The sequence below is a fragment of the Trematomus bernacchii genome, unplaced genomic scaffold (genome assembly GCF_902827165.1).
Source record: "Trematomus bernacchii unplaced genomic scaffold, fTreBer1.1, whole genome shotgun sequence".
In the NCBI taxonomy this organism is placed as follows: domain Eukaryota; kingdom Metazoa; phylum Chordata; class Actinopteri; order Perciformes; family Nototheniidae; genus Trematomus; species Trematomus bernacchii.
Genome location: NW_022987705.1, coordinates 1,281,614 through 1,301,590, shown reverse-complemented (window position 1 = coordinate 1,301,590; position 19,977 = coordinate 1,281,614). Strand labels below are relative to the sequence as shown.

The 19,977-nt window shown below is 40.8% G+C and overlaps 1 protein-coding gene across 1 annotated transcript; it reads left to right on the top strand.

Annotated features, from left to right (window-relative positions):
• The first annotated feature begins 12,592 nt into the window (after window positions 1-12,592).
• On the top strand, window positions 12,593-19,223 carry pitpnab (phosphatidylinositol transfer protein, alpha b). Its single transcript, XM_034140327.1, has 10 exons — window positions 12,593-12,819; window positions 13,881-13,972; window positions 15,007-15,014; window positions 15,234-15,308; window positions 15,800-15,883; window positions 15,967-16,044; window positions 16,663-16,773; window positions 17,143-17,265; window positions 17,395-17,477; window positions 18,245-19,223. Exons 1-9 carry the CDS (start codon window positions 12,593-12,595, stop codon window positions 17,440-17,442), a joined length of 846 nt encoding a protein of 281 aa, XP_033996218.1. The 3' UTR covers window positions 17,443-17,477; window positions 18,245-19,223.
• The last annotated feature ends 754 nt before the right edge of the window (window positions 19,224-19,977 follow it).

Sequence of the window (19,977 nt, the reverse complement as noted above, 5' to 3'; positions counted from 1 at the left end):
TCCCTTTTGTTCTATTTTTTTCATTGCTAACCATACAAAGCTGTTTCTGTGATATTCTTAACGGGTCACAGAAAAAGCTATTAACAAAGTAATCTAGGGCCTGGGGCGATTTGTTTGTTTTTAAATCTACAGGACCATTTTTATGCATGATTGTTTTTCTGCTTCTAAAACTACACCTTGCACAATATTCTAAACAATGCCAACTGTCATAAATCAGGTTGCAACTTGTTATTATAACAAATTAAAGGGGACCTATCATGCAAAATGCACTTTTTCATGTCTCTTCTACATGTGTCCCCTCTGTGTAAAGAGATTCTGAAAGTTTCAGGAACAAAGATTCTCTCTCTTTTTGTCCTGATCCATTTATATAAAAACCTGTCTGAATCAGATTTTGGCCACTTTATGATGTCATAACGTTTTTTTGGCTTGTGTAACCATTAGCCAATCACCAACCAAGGTAACCCCCCCACCACCTTATCACCTGAATCTCCTCCTGAGCACCATGGTGTTCTTTTTAACCAAATCTCTCTCAGAGGGGCGTGGGGGTGGCTCCTTATTTTCATCTAAAGTAACAGACAGAGAATCAGCACTTTGGAAACAGGGCTGAAACAGAGGGGATTATGGGATGCTGCAATGATCTGTTTGGTATTTGGAGCCAAACACTTCAGAGACATTTGTATATATCTGAGACCTATTATATATTGATAACAAATTGTATAATAGGAGACCTTTAAGCTTTTGATTTGAAATTTAGAGACACTTTTAGATTTTTAAAATGATCAATTTGTGCCTGTATTTGAAGGCCGAGTTTATAGGACATTTTTGAAAAAAGCGTCAAGAAAAAAATAATTGCAGTTTATAGGTTTTCCTGCTACGAACCAGCAGAGGCCAGTATTGGCAGTGTGAGCCTCCACTAATGAATAAATAAACATTTTTGCCTTATTTTTAGGCCTTATTTACTTTTAAAACAGAATTGTTTTTTCAACTTTTGATAAACAAAAAGCAGTATTGTAGTCACACTGACATATACATTAAAATAATTATCCACACATGTAAACCACACCTGTAGAAATATAGACAATGATGTTGTCTTGAGACTCATTTATGCTATCAACACATTCCTGCATAATTCCACCATTTCATTATACATATGTTAAAGCTTATCCGAAATCCCCCACATATAAAAATCCTAATTTGCTTGAACCTCAGTGATTAAGGACAGGGTGTCTCCTGCCTCCATGTCCCCCAGGAACCTTGTTCAGAGGTGAGATTACTGGAGTAATTCAGAGCAGTTTTTCCACCAGATGTTCCCGGCACACTCTCACTGTTTGGTTTTACCAGACCTGCCAGCACTCCGTTCTGACATTTGACACTAAAAACTCCAGCAGATGGTTATCATTTGATACCCCTACACACCTGAGAATATTTGACAATGTCACACACACATCAGGGACTGTGGCTCCTGGAGATCTGATGCTTCTGCTGCTGCTGATGGTGAAGCAACTGTTGGCTGGCTGGCAGACCCCTGTGATTTGTTCAGGTACACAGTTCAAAGGGGCAACATGAGACCACTGCCATACTAGTCAGAAAGTAGTGGAGCAGCATGTTATGTTGAACAATTTAAGGAAGGGTATCCAAAATACTCTTTCAGAAGCTGTATGACAGATAGGTAGATGGACAGATAGATAGATGGATGGATGGATTGTAGCCTACTTCAGGAGGTAACAGGTCAGCATCCTATCCAGAAGAGAACACAGAGGAATGATAAGCGGATATTGGCAGACGGATACAGATGTGCTATAAATACAGCAGCAGTGCACTGTTACATAATTTTAGACTCACACACACGCACTCACATCCCGCAATCTCCGGGATTTGGGGCTGGATTAGGGACCTGTGATGCCCTGTCATCGCATCACGCGCCAACACAATTTTACAGACCCGTGGGTGGTGGACTGAGTCGTGCATGGTCAGGGACCTGCAGCGAGAAAATCCTGTGTGGATGTCTAAGGATGACGGCACGAGCTCCACGATTTTTTTTAACGAAACACCACGTCATACATGTATTTGAAATTTAGAGTAATGTAAAACATCAATGGCAGATATCTAGTGGACAGGGGTGGTTTGGGCATTTCTGGAGGAAGATAATCACATTAGATGCAGGGACTTTGTTGGAAGGGTTTACAGAGATGACGCACCGTGCGTCTGTGCCAGCGGTGGTGGTCCCTGTGTCACGCGCATTTATACTCTGGTGGCGAATAACTATGCTGCTACGTCAGAGGGACTGTGATGACGCAGAGGGTGAAGCACTCTGAATAAAAACGATCCAGCAAAGCTCAGAGAGTAGCCTATGTTATTTCATGTAGTGATTGTTGGTGGTTTTTCTGATGTTTGTAATTTAAATGTAAAATAAAAATATATTAAATGTATTTTGTGTTTCACTTCTGCTTTGTCGAATAATTATACTTCATTCATGCTTTGAAATCTATTTTTAGATTGTTGGTGCTGCTGTTTTAAAACTCCTGTAAAACATAAGTAAGACTTTTTTTCCTGCAAGGTCCTTTTGGGGTTCAATCAAGCTATTATATAGGCTACCTTATTCATGGGATCACTTTTGATTTTAGTGATAGCTTTATAAGTTAGAATGGCAAAACGATGTCAATTATTCTCCAAGGTCTGGTTGTTTTTTTTTTGTAAACATGGTCATAACAAGGTGTCCCATAATCAGCAGAATGTGTATTGTCAAGCATTTAAATGATTCTCTATAGAAAAACTGAACATATATACAATTGGGTTATAGACCCACCACAACAGCCACACAGCACCCCCTGGCGACCCTCCTTCCCTCAGTCTGCTCTGCACAGGCCACTGCGCGCAACAGCAACGCCGCTCCGCGTCCTGATCAGGAAGTGAATCTGAGGGAAATAAGCGACTGTGGAGGTAGAATGACATAGAGGGGGAGAAGTGGGAGAGAAGCAAGCGGAGATACAAGAGACTAACGGAGGGAGGGATCGACCCTTGTTTCTGGACCCTGTATTGAGCTGCTCCCCTCTTGGAGATACTGCACCGCCAAAAAAATGCTCATAAAGGAATTGTAAGTAGTGTGTGTGTACATGTGTTTGTGTGTGTGTGCGTTTATCCGTATGGTTTCGCAGCGCTGACATTGTGGCCAGTTGCCCTAGAGTGGAATTACAAGAGAGAGGCCAGGGTGATCGACATACCGTATATGTAGGACTCCGTGTCCGTCATCATTTTTCATGCATGACACTCCATCACCAACGCATTCACCGAATAAACCGAGAGATGCATGAAGCTGCGGCTGTGGTCGCCTCAGCAGCCGGTGCAGGCTGTGCCCTTCACATTTTGCATCACTCGTGAAATCATGAGGCTTTTACTTTAGCAGATACATGAATGTCCTTTGCTGGGGTGCTAAAATGACGGATGCTCTAGAGGAGTGGAGCTGAGGGAGAAATGGCTGATATAAGTCACGCCGTGCCGTGCCAGCGTCCATCCCTGCTGTGGCCATGTTATTGATGCGCGGTGAAGGTGAAACCACTGATGGAGCATTCCGGCATTTACCTCTGGAGGAATGGAGATAGTGTTTAGGATCCCTGGGCGGGGAGAAAAGGTGGGAGTGAGCAGGTAGCATACAGGGGAGGTGGTTGCAAAGCGTTGGCAAAAAAATGTCAAATGGCGAGTTTTTTGACGCACCAGTCAAGACATTTCTGAGAATTTGACAGCTGGGCCAAAGGGACAGGATAGCACACGAAGCGGCGTCGTTCGTGCAAACGAAAAGATTTGGGAATAGTTTAGCACGTTACTTTAACACGTTGCATGTGCAGGCCTCAGTGTTCTGTGAGGATAACAGACTGAGGCCTGCTCACAGTCAGCTGGTGGTTAGGGACAGGCCGGTGGATTGCAGATGAACTGGGATGAGTTTGGCCGGCAAATAAAGAAAATCGTATATTATTCATTGTTTTCGAGTTCACACAGGATGTTAGTTCCTTCATGTTCAAGCTCTTATGCATGCTGTCAACCTGTACACTATATTCAGTTTGCTTTACAGAGCAACCCACCTGTATACAAAAGTAATCACTGTGGTTTGCTCCACGTTTAAATGTTACAGTATAGTTTCAGATGGTTTTGCACCCTCTTTTCTATAAAGTATTTAAAATATATACATGAATCTTTAAGAAGCTTGTATGATAATAGTTTTATTGCAATTCTATGGCAAGGTCAGAGCTATGCTACCATAAATTGGCACACATTTTGAGCTACTGGCAGCTTCAGCACCTAAAAATAACAATGATCTAGAACAGCTTAACTGATCAGAACCTGACATAAATGTGCATCAATCAGCACTCATAGTTTTCTGGATTTCTCACAATAAGACTTCAATCAATTAATGTCCCTATAGTCTAAGCTCACGGTGAGAGTGATGGCATGGCTGACAATCTGAGGTGATTACAGAGAGTCTGGCTCTCAGCAGTCTGCCTTGAAATTAATTTGGTCACGATGACATGCTGAATGCACTTACACATGCTGTCAACACACAGACACATGAGAAACTTCAACATGAACACACACACACTGAGATGGTATCACAGGGGTATAGAGATGACCCATTTGCTGCTGTAGTACAGACAGGCTGTTTCTTTTACTCCATACTGCTCACCTAAACCACTGACCTAAATCACTCCTGCTCCATTTTTTATTACGATTTCATGAGCTTTTGCAGGTGAACATTGGTACCTTAGCAAATGTTCAGTGTGATGTAGAGAATAAGAGAATAAGAGCGAAAGATTACAGGTTTTCTTAACCTTGGAGAGATTTGTAAAAGACAGTGTGTCGTTTTCTTTAATGCCCCCTGAAGCAAATGTGTGATATTATGGAAATTGAATTTACTTGAAGAAAGGTTGAGATAAAAAGACAAACCATGCAGGAAAGAAAACGGGTGTTGGGTTTTCTGAAGCAACAGAGAGACACCTGATCTTCCTGCCAAGACCTTTAGACCAAGGAGATTTACAGAGAGAGAGAGAGAAACCATTAAGGTGTCTTAAATCTTTGTTTTATTTAACCGTAAATTCAAGTGTGTTTTCAAATTAGAAGCATTCGCCTCGAATTAAGCAACATAAAAATACTCATTTTGGGAGATCTGTATTTAAAACTACAATATTGCCATTTGACACGACAGACTGTCTCTGCCTTGGTTGCAGCATCTGGCCTCCCATCCAATGTCTGGCTGCGACTCAGACCCAGATTACACTCAGTGGCAAATGGGACGCAGGATTATCTGAATTTGGGCATACATCACAAAGTTACAAAACAATAAACAAAGCTGCACACTGTATGTGCGTGAGGTGGTACAAAGTGCACACGTGTCAGAGACAGAAGGCATTGCTGTTTTCAGCAGCTGTTTCACAATCCCAGAAATAGTTTTGTAGTCTTTCCTCACATGTTGATACTGTATGTGTGTGTGCAGTACTGGGGATGGCAATTAATAGGCAGAGATAAAGTTACCATACATTTGAGTCCTTTTTATTTTGAGTAACCCACTCCCTCAACATCAATAACTTATAGCAGCCTGTTTCTTTCCCCATTATTATATATTTGTCAAATTGTGACCAAGCTAAACAACCCTTTTCATAACTTTTTGTAATTTATACCATGCGTCAGGAACATTACATTAGCTTACATTTAAAGGTGGGGTAGGTAAGTTTGAGAAACCGGCTCGAGATACACTTTTTGTTATATTCCATGGAATGCTCTTAACATCCCGATAGCAATGAATATCTTAAGTGCTTTGACAAAAATCCATTAAAAAATGTCATCTGTGGAAGCGTAATACTGTAAAAAGCACGACCAATCATTTTAGCCGGCCCGGCTAAAATAAACTGGATGGCCTACCTGCCTGTCAGCCTTCCATCTGTGCACAAACTTATCTCGTGCCCTCATTGGTCATGTGCGCGTTCGTGTGTGTTGGAGGAGGGGCTCTGTAAGGAAGTGGCAGATTTTTTCTGGTTGTGTATTTTCAAATTCTAAGCGCCACTCGAGCTGGGTTTTCTCCAAAATTACCTACCCCACCTTTAAGATAACATTTCACATATACATTACATGAAACATCAACCATTAACCCTCCCTTTATCCGTCAGTAATTGTAACACTTACTGTATCATTAGAACATAACAAAAACGTTCTAATACATTTATCATTAAGACATTGCAGGTAACCGTAACATTTAGCTCTATTTAGGCTAGTTGAATAATAATAACCTTTTTTGGTATCACACCCTAATACAGAGATGTAAAAAAAGATGATATTGTTGCCCCTTATGCCAACCATGTCTCGATATAAATAATGATAGCATATTAAAAATCATATCTTCATAGGTATAACCTGAAACTTTCCTTCCTTATTACTTAGCTCAGTTTTTGCATTTTGTTCTCACTGTTTTCCTGCTTCAGTGAAGCATCTTGTCATCTTCTTCTCAGAATAGAAAATAATATATCACCTTTTATCTCCTGATGACTCAGTGTTAGAGCAACGAAGTGAAATATGTAAATTGCATACCTAATGGGATTTTTTTGTTCAGTTTTGACTCCACATTGATTATCCTTATTATTCTTTTATTATTCTAGGTGTCACGATCTTCGGTGTTCTTCTGTGTTTTATTTTGGGGGTTTCACGATCTGTCTATTTCCTGTTTTATTTTGAAGGTGTTCACCCCATGGATGTATAATGGGTTAAAAAAAAAAATAGATAAGTAGCCTTATCATTTATAATATAAAAAATTGAAAAAATCTTTCCTCTGTGAGAGGTTAAATTCCTCCAATAAGGACCATTGCTGTTTGATTGTCAGGTAGTGTTGGTAAAGCTTTATATTTCCTCATTACATTTCCCTTGGGCTTTTTCCAGCTCAGCTGACGAGTCTTCAGAGACAGCTTCATGACACGAGAACGCATGTTTGTCAGATAATTAGTGTCCAGACTTGTGGGGAGCTGAATGGATAAAAGCGTGGGTCCATTTTCTCACCATGTCACTCACAGGATCTCTCCAGGCTTATCTTGTTAGCATATACAGTTTATTATATTATCAAATTAAATCATGATTAATGTCGAATTATACTGCAAATACGAATTAAGTAGCACAGCTGTTAAGCCATAAAAACACAATTGTACATTTAAATCCAGAGGTGTAACGGGATTGAAGAATTCCAATCCCATTTTTTAGGCTAATAGGTATCTTAATGTCATGTTTTTGTCACTGTTTCAAAAAGGAATTACAGTCTGAGATTTTACTGTATGACTTTGAGTAACGTCCCTCCTCTTTCCTTATCTTCCAGTCGAGTGATTCTTCCTATCTCTGTGGAAAGAGGTAAGTTGTATTTGAGTATATTTCTGTTGGTGCGTGCGTGCGTGCGTGCGTGCGTCTGTCTGTCTGTCTGTGTGTGTGTGTGTGTGTGTGTGTGTGTGTGTGTGTGTGTGTGTGTGTGTGTGTGTGTGTGTGTGTTGTGTGTGGTGTGGTGTGTGTGTGTGTGTGTGTGTGTGTGTGTGGTGTGTGTGTGTGTGTGTGTGTGTGTGTGTGTGTGTGTGTGTGTGTGTGTGTGTGTGTGTGTGTGTGGTGTGTGGCTGGTTGACTGTACTCATGAAAGTGAGGCAGAAGGGCCTGCCATCACTAAAGTTGTTCTTTTTTAAATGGCCTTGAACTTAAATGCGTTTATTCCTATGCTTAACATTTTCAAAAGTGATCTTATTTTAGACCTAATTTTGCACTAACTCTAAACTAAAAAAGGCAGCAGTGAAGAAAAACTCTTCATCATATTATAGATGCTTCTTTCACTGTCTTTGTCCCCTTTTCCCTCTGTGTCCCCTGCTATCCTCATTTCCACACGTTGCTCTTCTCTCCAGGCCTGAATCTTAAATGAGTAACCTGAAACTACTTCCATGACTTCCTCTGCAACCCCTCTCACTGTTGCCCTCATATTTATGCATTGCATGAGAGTAATGGACTTTCGGTGGCGACTTTTGACTGGTGCTGTTTATTAACGACAAATAAATATTGACTCCTCTAGCCAACAAGGACCTTATCTCCTATTACACACAATAAACGGCTTGAATTATGAGAATTCAGCAACCGTGAGTTCTCAAAAACACGACAACCGACAAATGTATACTTATATTATCTCTCATATAATGCCAGATTCCCTATAGTATGGGTTATGGAGCGACACCGGAAAAAGCTAACTGGGATTGGCTGGAAGGACAAATAATTACAGAAAACAATAAATCAATATCTTTAAATTCATTATGGTAGTCCCCACCAAATCCAGTCTGAATAATCCATTAATTCAATGTTCTATCAGTGTGGTTAAATCTGTACAAAGGAGGCTAGGCATCACTGGTATTTCCCTCCCTGCATGCCCATTATGGGAAAAACCGAATATTCACAGCAGATAACCCATTGAATAATATACATATGCAAGCACATGACATACAACACATTGGGCAAATAGTAAAAAAACAATATCATAATTCCGTTCACAGTGTTGAACATTTTAATCTGAATAAATCCCTCTTCAAAGGTATAAAGATAGGTTGTTTATGAACACCTTGATATGAACCTAAAAAGACTTGCAAACAAGAAAGGAATGATTGCAGGTATATATAAACTTCTCCTCACCTCCGCCGCCAATACTAATCTGCAGACACAGAAAAGATGGGAGCAGGATTTAGAGCATCACCCTTACCCCAGTTGAGTGGGACAGAATCTGGTCGAAACTCAATCTCCAAGTGTGTCCGGTTTAGAGTAATACAGTTAAAAATCCTTCATAGAGCATTCAATCACACCCTGTAGACTCAAAAAAGATGGATCAAACACTCTCGGCTCGGGCCTATGCTGGCATGGTTGTGCGGAAGTGCGTACCCTTTTACATTGTCTTTGGTCCTGTCCGGCTGTAAAATCTCTAATGGGACCGTAGTTGGAGATACTCTCGCTGAGATTCTGAACATAGAGATACTCTTAACTCCAGCTACATGCTTGCTGGGATCCCCGCTCAATGGCATAACATCAACATTTGCAAGTAAACTTATAGCCCTAGCATGCCTTTCAACTAAACGCCTCGTTCTTATGAACTGGAAAGTCAGAAAGCCCAAACTGCTTCAATTTCAATAGATGGCTGGAGGACGTCCTAAACATCTTAAATATGGAAGACGCTGCTTTCTCCCTGTTATATTTGGTTAAGCCAGACAACAGGCTTTGGGATAAGATAAGGGCTTTCCCGAGGCCTGTACTACGAAGCCGGATTTTCGCTTAGCGAGCTAACTTCAGGGAAAACTCTGGGTTTCCGGTCCTACGACGCTGGTTCTCTTGTTAGCGGGCTAGATCTCCATGGTAACTTATGCTGAGCGGCTAACCTGGTCCGGAGCAGGTTAGGTTCCAGGATAAGAGATCAAATCAGCTGTGTGTGAGCCATGTCCTTGTCCGTATGTTTTTGTCTTTGAAAATGTTTAAATAAAATATAAATGTTAAAAAAAAAGACACGACAACCGGTTTGCAGGAGACACAGCAACTGCAGCAAATGCATTTTGTGTCTTATACTTCCATGTCCTCAGCAGTCTGTAGAGCCACTCATGTTATTCTCATTAACTTTGTGTGTTTGTAGCCTTAGCCTAATCATTATCTCTACATAAGAAGGCAGAGGCCTGAGGTTGTGTGACAGTTAGCATGCTATGTCATGATTAGAGGCTTGAAAACATACCTTAAGAGATGTATTAGACTTAAATGTGTGCTGAGAAGCCTGAATACAGTTGAGAAATGTCCCCTGTATCATGAACCACTTCTGACCCCTCTGTCCCTCCAGAGCTTCTTATTCTCTGTTTCCCTCGCTACATGCCAACTCTCTGAAGCAGAGCGGCCTTCAGTTATTTGCTGCAAAATCACAATTGGGGTGTTTGTTCAATTTATTATTGATTTGATTTTCTTTCTTTTCAAAACGTTCAACTGATAAATCTGATTCATTGAAGAAGCAGTTGTATTTTCACTAGGAATGACTACAGATGAATATCTTTGAAGAAAGGTGTTGTTTGGATTACGCTATAATGTAACAGGGCTCCTCCGGCTGTTGAAAAACCCTTGGAAAGTATTCAAAATTGAATTTCCTGTGTGTGACACCTCCTCCCGGGAGCTTTATCAGATCTCTAGTTATTTTCACCAAACAGAGAAGTTCTTGTATCACGGAATAAGCACTCACCTCATCAAGGCAAGGTTGAATTATGTTTTGTCCAACACGGTGACCCAGAGGCTCTGCTGTTACTACATCCCTTTTTGTTATATTTGGGCAGTGGCGATGTCTGCAGCTGACTTTGAGCAACAGTCTCTCTGTTCTAGTCATTCAATTCAGAGGCCTTTTACCTCTCAGTGTTCACATTATGCAACGGTCATTTAAACCAGTTGGCACAGATCTGGTCTTTTCAGCTTCAGCAGCTTCACCTGTTCACATATCACTGTTTTTGTCTTTCATTGATGTTGCTGTGGAGGAGTAACCTTTAAAATGCCCACAAAGGGTCAAAAGGTCATGGCCAAAATGAGCTGTCTTTGAAATGTGGCCTTTTATTCAAGAGACCTAAGATACAGTAACCGTCTGTCACTGTTGCTCTGAACACAGCGAGCAGTTGCCATTTAATAAAGGATGGGACTATTGATCAAAGTGTAAGCATCCTGCCCAGTGCACATACATCTAGGATCAGGTCGCAATTCAGTAACCCCTAATTGAAATATAGAAGTCAATAGTGATTTATCTAGAATTACCGACATCTAAAACACTTGCAAACCTTGAGTAAATAGTGTAGCTACAGAGGAGTTGAATAGGAAACCAATCGACAATCCAAAATATTCATGTGAAGTTATTTTAGATTTCTTTCTTTCAAACAACTAAATTCAAACAAAGTTCATTATGAACAGCAACTTCACCTGTCCACATATAGTATCATTACATCCACAGGACTTAGTTTAAACTGGTTTGATTTGAACCAATTTTATTTGTGTCTTTCACGAAGCAACATAAAAGATACACGAGGAGATTTGAAAATGTTTATACACCAACTCCCTTTTTTATTACTCAGTTTTGAGGAAATTCATTCATAATTGGTCTCTTTCGAGAGAACATCTGTCAAACTTAGTTGTGATTTGGGCGATGTAAAGAAAATCTACAAGAAACTGTTGTGACACGCTCCTTACACTTATTGTGTTTCTTCAACATGACTAATGAGACTTTAACTTAAAGGTCCCATGTCATGGCCATTTCTACTGATCATATTTCCATTGTTGAGGTCTACTAGAATAGATTTAAATTGTGCAATTTTCCAAACTCACATTGGTTTCTCATACAGCATCTCTGTATAGTATGTGTATTCACTCTCTGTCCTAAACGGCTTGTTGGAGCTCCTGCCCCCCCCTCCCTGTGAGCCCAGTGTGCTCTGATTGGTCGGGACGTTGCGAGGCTCGCTGCAGCTCGCCGCTGCTGCGAGGAGCGGACAGGTTTCCGGGTCGGCGATACAGCGAGAACAAGCAAAACTCATCCTGAGCACACACAAACACTCACAGCCGAAGTAAAAACAATAAGTGTGGCTTGATATTGAGTAAGAAAAAGGTTTATAACGCTGTGAGAATGGGTCTGCGGAGAGCATTTCTCCGCCATCCCAACTCGTCTATTACCAGCGTTCAGGGAGCTCTATGGAAGTCAATGGGGACTCCCTGTTAGTTAGCCAAGGGATCCTGGTGTGTGAGGTGCTCCGCGGATTGGTCCATTTGTTGTTGATCTGGGTGTTCACACGTCACAGAACCCAGGAAGAAAACTAATAATAAAAATCTCCAACGAGGCGTTCTGGGGCAGCATAGACAGGTCTTTTCTGTGTTAGAGTTTTACTCGCTACAGGGTGTATTTTGAGGGTTTTGACTCTGCAGACCGTTTACATGCAGAAAAACCTTCATAACACACAAGGGGACGGGTAATAACCGGGAAAGCATGACATGGGACCTTTAATGTAAATGTTCAATGTCAAATCCACTCTTGCTCCTAGATTGTAGGTTTTCGCTGGGGATGTGCATAGTCTATAATATTCTCATGGTTAGATTTTAAAGTACAATAGAACAGAAAACAAAATGTAATCTCTTTCTTGTGAAAATCCAAAGGTCTCATGTTTGTGATGTACGTTTGTCTGCCCTCTGGTCCAGCTTTGTTCAGGGGTTACATGGTGGATTAGAAGTGATTAAGATATGAAAGGAGCCATTGTCCTGGGTCTAAACGCTAGTCTGCACACTTGGGACCAGGAGGATGGAGAATGAGAGTTGGAGAGGGATGAAAGTGAGAGAAATTGTACAATTTGGGAAGGAGGCAACAAGCTTGGTGCAACAACAAAAAGTTACGGGTCAATAAGACAAAAAAATAGATTATGAGGATTCAGTGCCAAGGAAAGGAGAGTGTGGAGATCAGCTAAAGGATCAGAGGTAAAAGTAATCCACCCTTTAGATTGAAAAAGATTAGATGAAATACAAATGTGTGACAGTGAAAGCTTACCCATCTACAGGATAATACATGACGAAGGAAACAGCTTCTTATTGCTCCCTTCGAACACACTTTCTGTCTCAGTTCAACCTGTCTTTCTCTGTTTTCCAGTACCAGGTCGGCCAGCTGTACTCTGTGGCTGAGGCCAGTAAGAATGAGACGGGTGGAGGAGAAGGAGTGGAGGTGCTCAAAAATGAGCCCTACGAGAAAGATGGAGAAAAGGGACAGTACACACACAAAATCTACCATTTGCAGAGGTAAGCAAATTGTCCAAAAAGTTTCAAAGTTCACTCGGGAAGACTATTTAATCTCTCTAGAGCACATGTGTCAAACTCAAGGCCCGGGGGCCAAATCAGGCCCTTGGTGGATTTAATTTCGGCCCGCAGGATAATTTCTAATTACTATTAGATCTGGCCCTCCGGTATATTTCACGCACACCTTCACTCAATCCTGAGGATCTCCTCAGCTCAGAGCCTGAGCCCAAACATTGATGAACTTGCACCCAAGATGAGATGCCAAGTATCTGGCTTGAACTAGCATCACAGAGCAGCACACTGAGTTTAATGGATGTTTCCTTCTGCACTTTTTTTCTTGAGACAACAGGGCATGTTTGTTTTTTTCTTTGAGGGGAATAGTTTTTTTGAAGCTGTTGTTGGCCTGTGGAGAAATGTAATCATAAGAAATGACTCCGGAAAAGCTGCAGATAGAGCCATAAGAAATGAATGCAACTGATTATTTAATGTTTAATGTTGTTTTTATAGGCAATAATTTAAGCTGTGTTAGTTCCAGGTCAATATGTCATTCAATACGTTTTGCAATAAACATTGAACCAGTCCAGCCCTCGACTAGTACCCATTTTATAATGTTGGCCCACTGTGTATTTGAGTTTGACACCCCTGCTCTAGAGGCATCTCTTGGCCCCCATTCATTTAGACATTTCTCAGCTCCCCCAAGTTGACTCCAGGCTACTAAGCTTTTAAAGGAATAGTTGGACATTTTGGGAAATGCGTTTTTTTGCGTTTGAAGAAAAGGTTGTTACCACTTTATTCTGTTTACCAGCAGCAGCCAGGTTAGCTTAGCATTAGGACAGTAAGTTAAATGTTAACGTTAGCATGCTAACTACTACAATGACTTCTGCAGGTATAACGTTTACCATGTTCAACATCTAAGTTTAGCGTGTTAGCTGTGAATCACTATTTTAACACACAGCTGCAGTTGAACTATGCTTTGTACCTGCAAATCAATTCCTGATTCAGGTATTGTTCAATGAGTATACAAAACAATATATTTACCTTGATCTGTTCTCTCTGTCCCGCAGTAAAGTGCCGTCGTTCGTCAGAATGTTGGCTCCATCTTCAGCTCTCAACATCCACGAGAAAGCCTGGAACGCATACCCATACTGTCGCACAGGTAGCACACACTTCTGCCATTGCATCGCCCCAATTATTTAAAGTGGACCTATCATGCTATATTTGAATAATATAGTGTAGGACCATACCTATATAAGGCATATTTATACTTTTTTTTTTTCAAAATACCAAACAGATCATGCATTTTAGCCATGCCTCATTTTGCTCAATTTGAAAAATGTTAGCTCTGTTTTTGCAAGGGCAGATTCAGTGAGAACAGCACCATCTACAGGCCTGGCATATGTACTACAGCGTCTCCAGCGCTTTCGAACGGCAATGGCCGTGGCTGTCTCCTCCTGATTGGTGGAGTTGGCCCAATAGCCGTAGCGCCACCGTCCTGACGTCAGGACAGTGTTCAAATCTGGATCAGTTTTTATCAGATCCGTTGCAGCCCCTTTTTTAGAGATTTGGGTATGGAGGAAAATAGAGAGGGTTGTGTTTTCTGACACTTGGTGAGTTCCCTGGAACACCGGGGACACATATTCATGTATAAAAGACGTACAAAAGTGCATTTTGCATGATAGGTCCCCTTTAAATCTAGAGTGATTTTCAATACCACCATCCCCACGATATATACTGAAAGCTTACATTTTTGATATATTGGGGGTTTGAGTTCTGTCTTAATTAATTGACTTACTCATTGCAATATAATGTGTGAATACAGTTGATTTAAATAACTTAGAAGTCACATCAATGCTGAACTTTCTAAGGGATGTCGTTCTCCGGGTACCTCTGTGTCCTCTCACCTTAAAGGAGTAGTTGAATTATTAACTGCATGTCCAGTGAGAAGAGCCATGCAATCATTCGAGCCTTTCAGGCTGAGTTCACACACACACTAGCAGCTTTAAGACAGCCATCTTTCATACAAACACACATGACCTTCAAGGCACCAAGCACACACAATACTTACATTGCTGATGAATTTCCCTCGACCTCCGTAAATTATCCAATGCTATTATATTTCTCATATGTTCGTCCACTCAAATATTTTGTCTTTCTGTTTTTTCCTGTGCTTTCCTTCATCTGGCTCTGCAGTTATCACTGTAAGTATTTTTTCTTTACACTTACAGATATCAAGTATGTGGACACAAAGCGAACATTGAATCCTATAGAGGGAGCAAATGAACCTGAAAGTTGAGATAGAAATCTGATCCATGTCACTGACAGAGCAGCAGCAGGATCGTCAGACAGAGTGTCTGTGTTGCTTACATTACAGAATTACTGTTCCTTGTTACTCATGTGTGTTTCTCTTTTCTCTGCAGAACGAGTATATGAAAGAGAACTTCCTGATTAAGATTGAGACATGGCACAAACCGGACACGGGACATCTCGAAAATGTAATTATTAAAGACCATAATAAGCTTGATGGTGCATGCATGAGGAATTGTTATGGTGTTTTTTAAAAGACTTTCACAAGGCAAAGAAAAAATGCAAATGTTACACCACTAGTCCTTTTTAAAAATCATACTGTATCTCACACCTTGTATGGGAAGTTTTTAGTTTCTTATTCATTTCCTCTAATGCTAGAAGTTTAATAAAAACATGTCCCACTGCTTCAGTCTGTTTACTTGTCATCTAGTTAAAAATGTCTTTATGAATTCTTGTGCAGGATGTCCTGAAACAAGCCCCTAATTAAAGGTTACCATATTCATTTGGACAGTGCTCCTATGTTTAAATAAATATAATTATGTAAAAAAGAAAAGTGAGCCTGCAAAACTTCCAAATAGGAATCCACTAATGACCAGATAAATGTTTCGTACATGTATATTTTTACTTTCTACTCCTTATGGACTTTCGAAAAAATAAATTGTCTGTGCTTCTCTTTCAGGTTCATGGTTTGGATCCAGAAACCTGGAAGAAGGTGGATGTAGTCTATCTTGATATCGCTGACAGGACCCAAGTGGAGCCGAAGGTAAAACCTTTTGCTTAAATCCGACTTTTTGCGTCGCCTTCTTATCCATTTTGTTCATTTTAGTTGTTCTTGCATCTCTCTAGGACTACAAGCCAGAGGAGGATCCTTGTAGGTACAAGTCAGTGAAGACGGGACGAGGCCCTCTAGGACCCGACTGGAAGGTACAGCTTCTTGTTGTGACTTTATTAACTGAAAAAAAAGGTAAATACAGAACTCCAACCACATATGTTATATATTGATGTGCACAGATACTTATGTCTGAGCAATTATTTACCATACAAGACACACATTTTACCATAAGGAAGCAGGGCCATATTTAATTTTGATCACACTTAGGTCATGGTATTATGGGAATTCAACACCATAGTATTTCTGAAATCATGGTTACTGCCCTGAATGCAAAAGATTGAGCCTATATTATTTCATGCACAAGCAACGCAACGCTGCTAAATAGGGATCAATAGCGATAGTGGTGGTCTAATGGATAGTGAGGTGGGCTGGAGATCGGAAGGTTGTGAGTTCAAATCCCACCTGGAACACCACCACTAGTGCGCCCTTGAGTAAGGCACTTAGCCTTCAGTTACTCCTGGGAGAATGTCCCTGTAATTGGTAATTGTAAGTTGCTTTGGATAAAAGCGTCAGCTAAATGAAATGTAATGTAATGTAACTTACTTAGACATGTGTTGTCAATGTATATTGTTGTACTTACTACTCCTTTGGCTATGTAATCTTTGTTAACATTTAAAAAATGTCTTTGTGTTTTATGTGTGCATTTGTAGAAGGAACTTCCTAAGAAGACAGACTGCCCGCACATGTGTGCCTACAAACTGGTCACTGTCAAATTCAAGTGGTGGGGCCTGCAAAACAAAGTGGAGAGCTTTATTCAAAAGGTTAGTTTTTAGCTCAGGCTGTGGCTCACACCAGTTTATCACTTTTAGTTGATTATAACATCCAGACAGCCACAGGTCAATGTCAGCTACTGAGGAGGGACTGTGTCCGTGCGCCATAGCGTCTCGTATACAGCATACAGTACATACAGTGTGTCACATCTTAGCTTGAGGTTATGGTGGAAAAGTACCACCCATGATGATGCAGATACAAATGGGGCTGCACCAGCCTCTAGTGGATGAACAGGGTAAAGCAGGGAGGACATTAAACATCTGAAAAGTCTGCCTGATTGTATCATTAGGATTTTAAAAGCTTCCTTTCTATAAACAACCAGATGACTTTCTCTTTCTCCCTTTTGTGTTATTTCACAGCAAGAGAAGCGTTTGTTCACTAATTTCCACCGTCAGCTGTTTTGCTGGATCGACAAGTGGATCGACTTGAACATGGAAGACATTCGTCGCATGGAGGAGGAGACACGCAAGGAGCTAGATGAGGTGAACTCAAATGTTAATTTATATAATACAAAATGTATTCAAAGATAGAGTCCTAAAACAGGACCCACTCTGAGGACATGCTCATGTTTGAATATGAATGTGACCTGTCGTTTGTTCTGTGTGCGTCAGATGAGAGTGAAGGACCCAGTGAAAGGGATGGTGGCTCTAGAGGACTGAGGTTGTGTCGGACCGTGAATGCTGCTGCTCATCAGGTGAGAGGAATTTAAAATGTTTTGTGTGTCATCTCTTTGTATCTGAATATGTATTGGACTGTCTGTATATTAGGGATGACAATTACAAGATGTATCTTCCCAGCCTGCCACATTTTGAGTTTAATTGGATTCAACTGACAGGCCTGCAAGTGATATGAGACCATATCATATGCCAAATTAGCACAATAAGTTACATTTATATCAACACAAACAATAAGCGACTCAAATGTACTCAGAATACTTCCTAGCATTCGGAAAACAAAGAGTGGAACAGGCGAGCAAGTGTGCAGGTGTGCGTCATATGAGAGGCCCCGCCTTACATTTTCCGCCACAGATTTGGGGAAATTGGTCCGTGCGCAAAGCATTGTGGGGATTTTAAGACCACGGAGTCTACACATGTGCAGCCTCGAAATTTCTCCAAACGAAGTACGCCGGGCTCGGTAGATTTCCAAGTATGCTGGACATTGGAACAGTACTTCGGCGGCACTCGATGCCGTAGTATGCTTGAAATAGTGGCTCTGAAGCAGCTTTACTCGCGATTGAGAAACACCCACAGACACGCCATGGGGATTTCAAAATAGAGGCCTCTTCAACATGATTATATGTACTGATGTTTGTATTGCATTGATTGTCATTGAATCGTTTCATATAATGATTCAAATCTAGATTTTCTTTTTTAATGATTGATCAATTATCAATGATTTATTCACCTCAGACAGTAGACGGTGTCTCTTGTTTATATTCTTACCTGTTCCTATGTGTTTCAGCCCGGACTACCCAGACACCAGCGGATTCACTTCCTCTTAATATTCCAACTGACACGACACCTGACCGGCCGGTCCACCCCCCCCCCCACACTCCCCTCCCGCTGTACAATCTGGTTTTCAGGGACCTGGACCCAGTAAACTCCCAGTTTTCAGATGATCTCCTCCAACCCATCCCACCTCCCTTGAGTCCCATCCACCTCTTTTTAGTTTTTCCATCCAGTGTCCCCATCTTATTTCCTGCTGAGGCCTCCAGTAGCGACACTATAGATCCTACAGTCCTTCTTCGTTCTTTCTCTGTCACTAAACTGTTCTAAGCTACAGAGGAAATGGTGTCATTTATCTCTGCAATTTAGGATTTGTTTCTACTTTAAATATCCCAATGGTGTATATGTACAGTATGCCGTATATAGGGGAGTTGAATAATTGTATTGAAATATATATATATATAAATATAAATATATATGAACAGGGTTTTTAAAAGGATTTGTCTGTAAGTTTGTCTGAGGATGTTTAGTTTTTCCAGACCAAGCTGTGCTCATTGTTGAGTTCTGATCCTGTGATTTTCTTTCTTTATTGGATGGGGGAGGCGTTTTCATAACACCTCCATCTCTACATTTGTGTCATGCAATGTTTCCTTTTGTTGTCCAAATCAATTTGCAAAGTCCACCAACTGCAGCTGCAAAGTTGGGATTGTGCTGAGAGTGTTATGTAGTCTCTGCTATACTCCTGACCTAATATCTCCTGTAATATGCTGAGGCATTCGTTGGCTTTCCTGCGGCTTTGTGAGTTTGTGGGTGTGTTTGTGTAGCGTTGTAAGGTCATCAAGGTTTTCCTGCCATGTTTTTTTATTTTTTTATCTCATCAGGTCATTCCTAGCTCTGTAGTTTCATCAGGCTGTGCAAACAGAAAATGCAGTAATTCTCACATGCAGTAATGACACACACACACACACACACACACACACACACACACACACACACACACACACACACACACACACACACACACACAGTATACAGGGATAGGAGTAAACATGTTTACTCTGCTAAGTATATGAGTCTTTTTCAACAGATTTCCAAACCTTGTAGTTTCTGAACTCGACATCGTGGCTGTGTTTTTAACATTATGGAAAACAGCTTCTCCTGCTTGCTGTAGATAGATAAATGGTTTTCTGAAAGTTAAACTTGATGTGATCCGCCTCAGTTCAAGCCCTGTCATCCATTCTGTCACCTCCAGTGGATAAATGGTCTTATCCAGCGATAGCAATAACTACCATGAAACGTTGGTCTCTCCTTTTATCACCGCAAATATAATCTTACTCTACTGGTTTTTCCCATCTTGAGAACAGTTTAGTAAACTGAGCCGATGCTGAAAGTCAAGGATGGTTAAGTGATTGGTGAATAATTAAATAAATGCTGGATTTATTGTTTCTCTTTGGATGAGGCAGATTTTTTTTTTTTTCTCCTGCTGGAATCTGAAGCCTGTTACATGTGATAGTGTGGTGTTTCAGTTTATGCATGATGAGTGATGTACAGTAGCGTGTCTTTATGAGATCTGATGCTGGCTGGGTGAAGAAGGGAGGATGTAACGGAGCTAGAGGAGTGATAACAGCAGGCACTAACCTTCTTCCTGTTGTTGACGTCTGTTTGGACTCTTTGTCATCGGTTTCTTTTGTTTTCATCTTTTACCATTGATCTTAAACAGTGTGGGCACCTTTAAAGAGAAAGCAACAG

Excerpts from the sequence above, each read along its gene's own strand:
- pitpnab (XM_034140327.1), top strand. The coding sequence starts at position 12,593 with ATGACGAAGGAAACAGCTTCTTATTGCTCCCTTCGAACACACTTTCTG. Across the intron at positions 12,820-13,880 it reads AAAATCTACCATTTGCAGAG|TAAAGTGCCGTCGTTCGTCA; the intron begins GTAAGCAAATTG and ends TCTGTCCCGCAG. Across the intron at positions 17,266-17,394 it reads CACGCAAGGAGCTAGATGAG|ATGAGAGTGAAGGACCCAGT; the intron begins GTGAACTCAAAT and ends TGTGTGCGTCAG.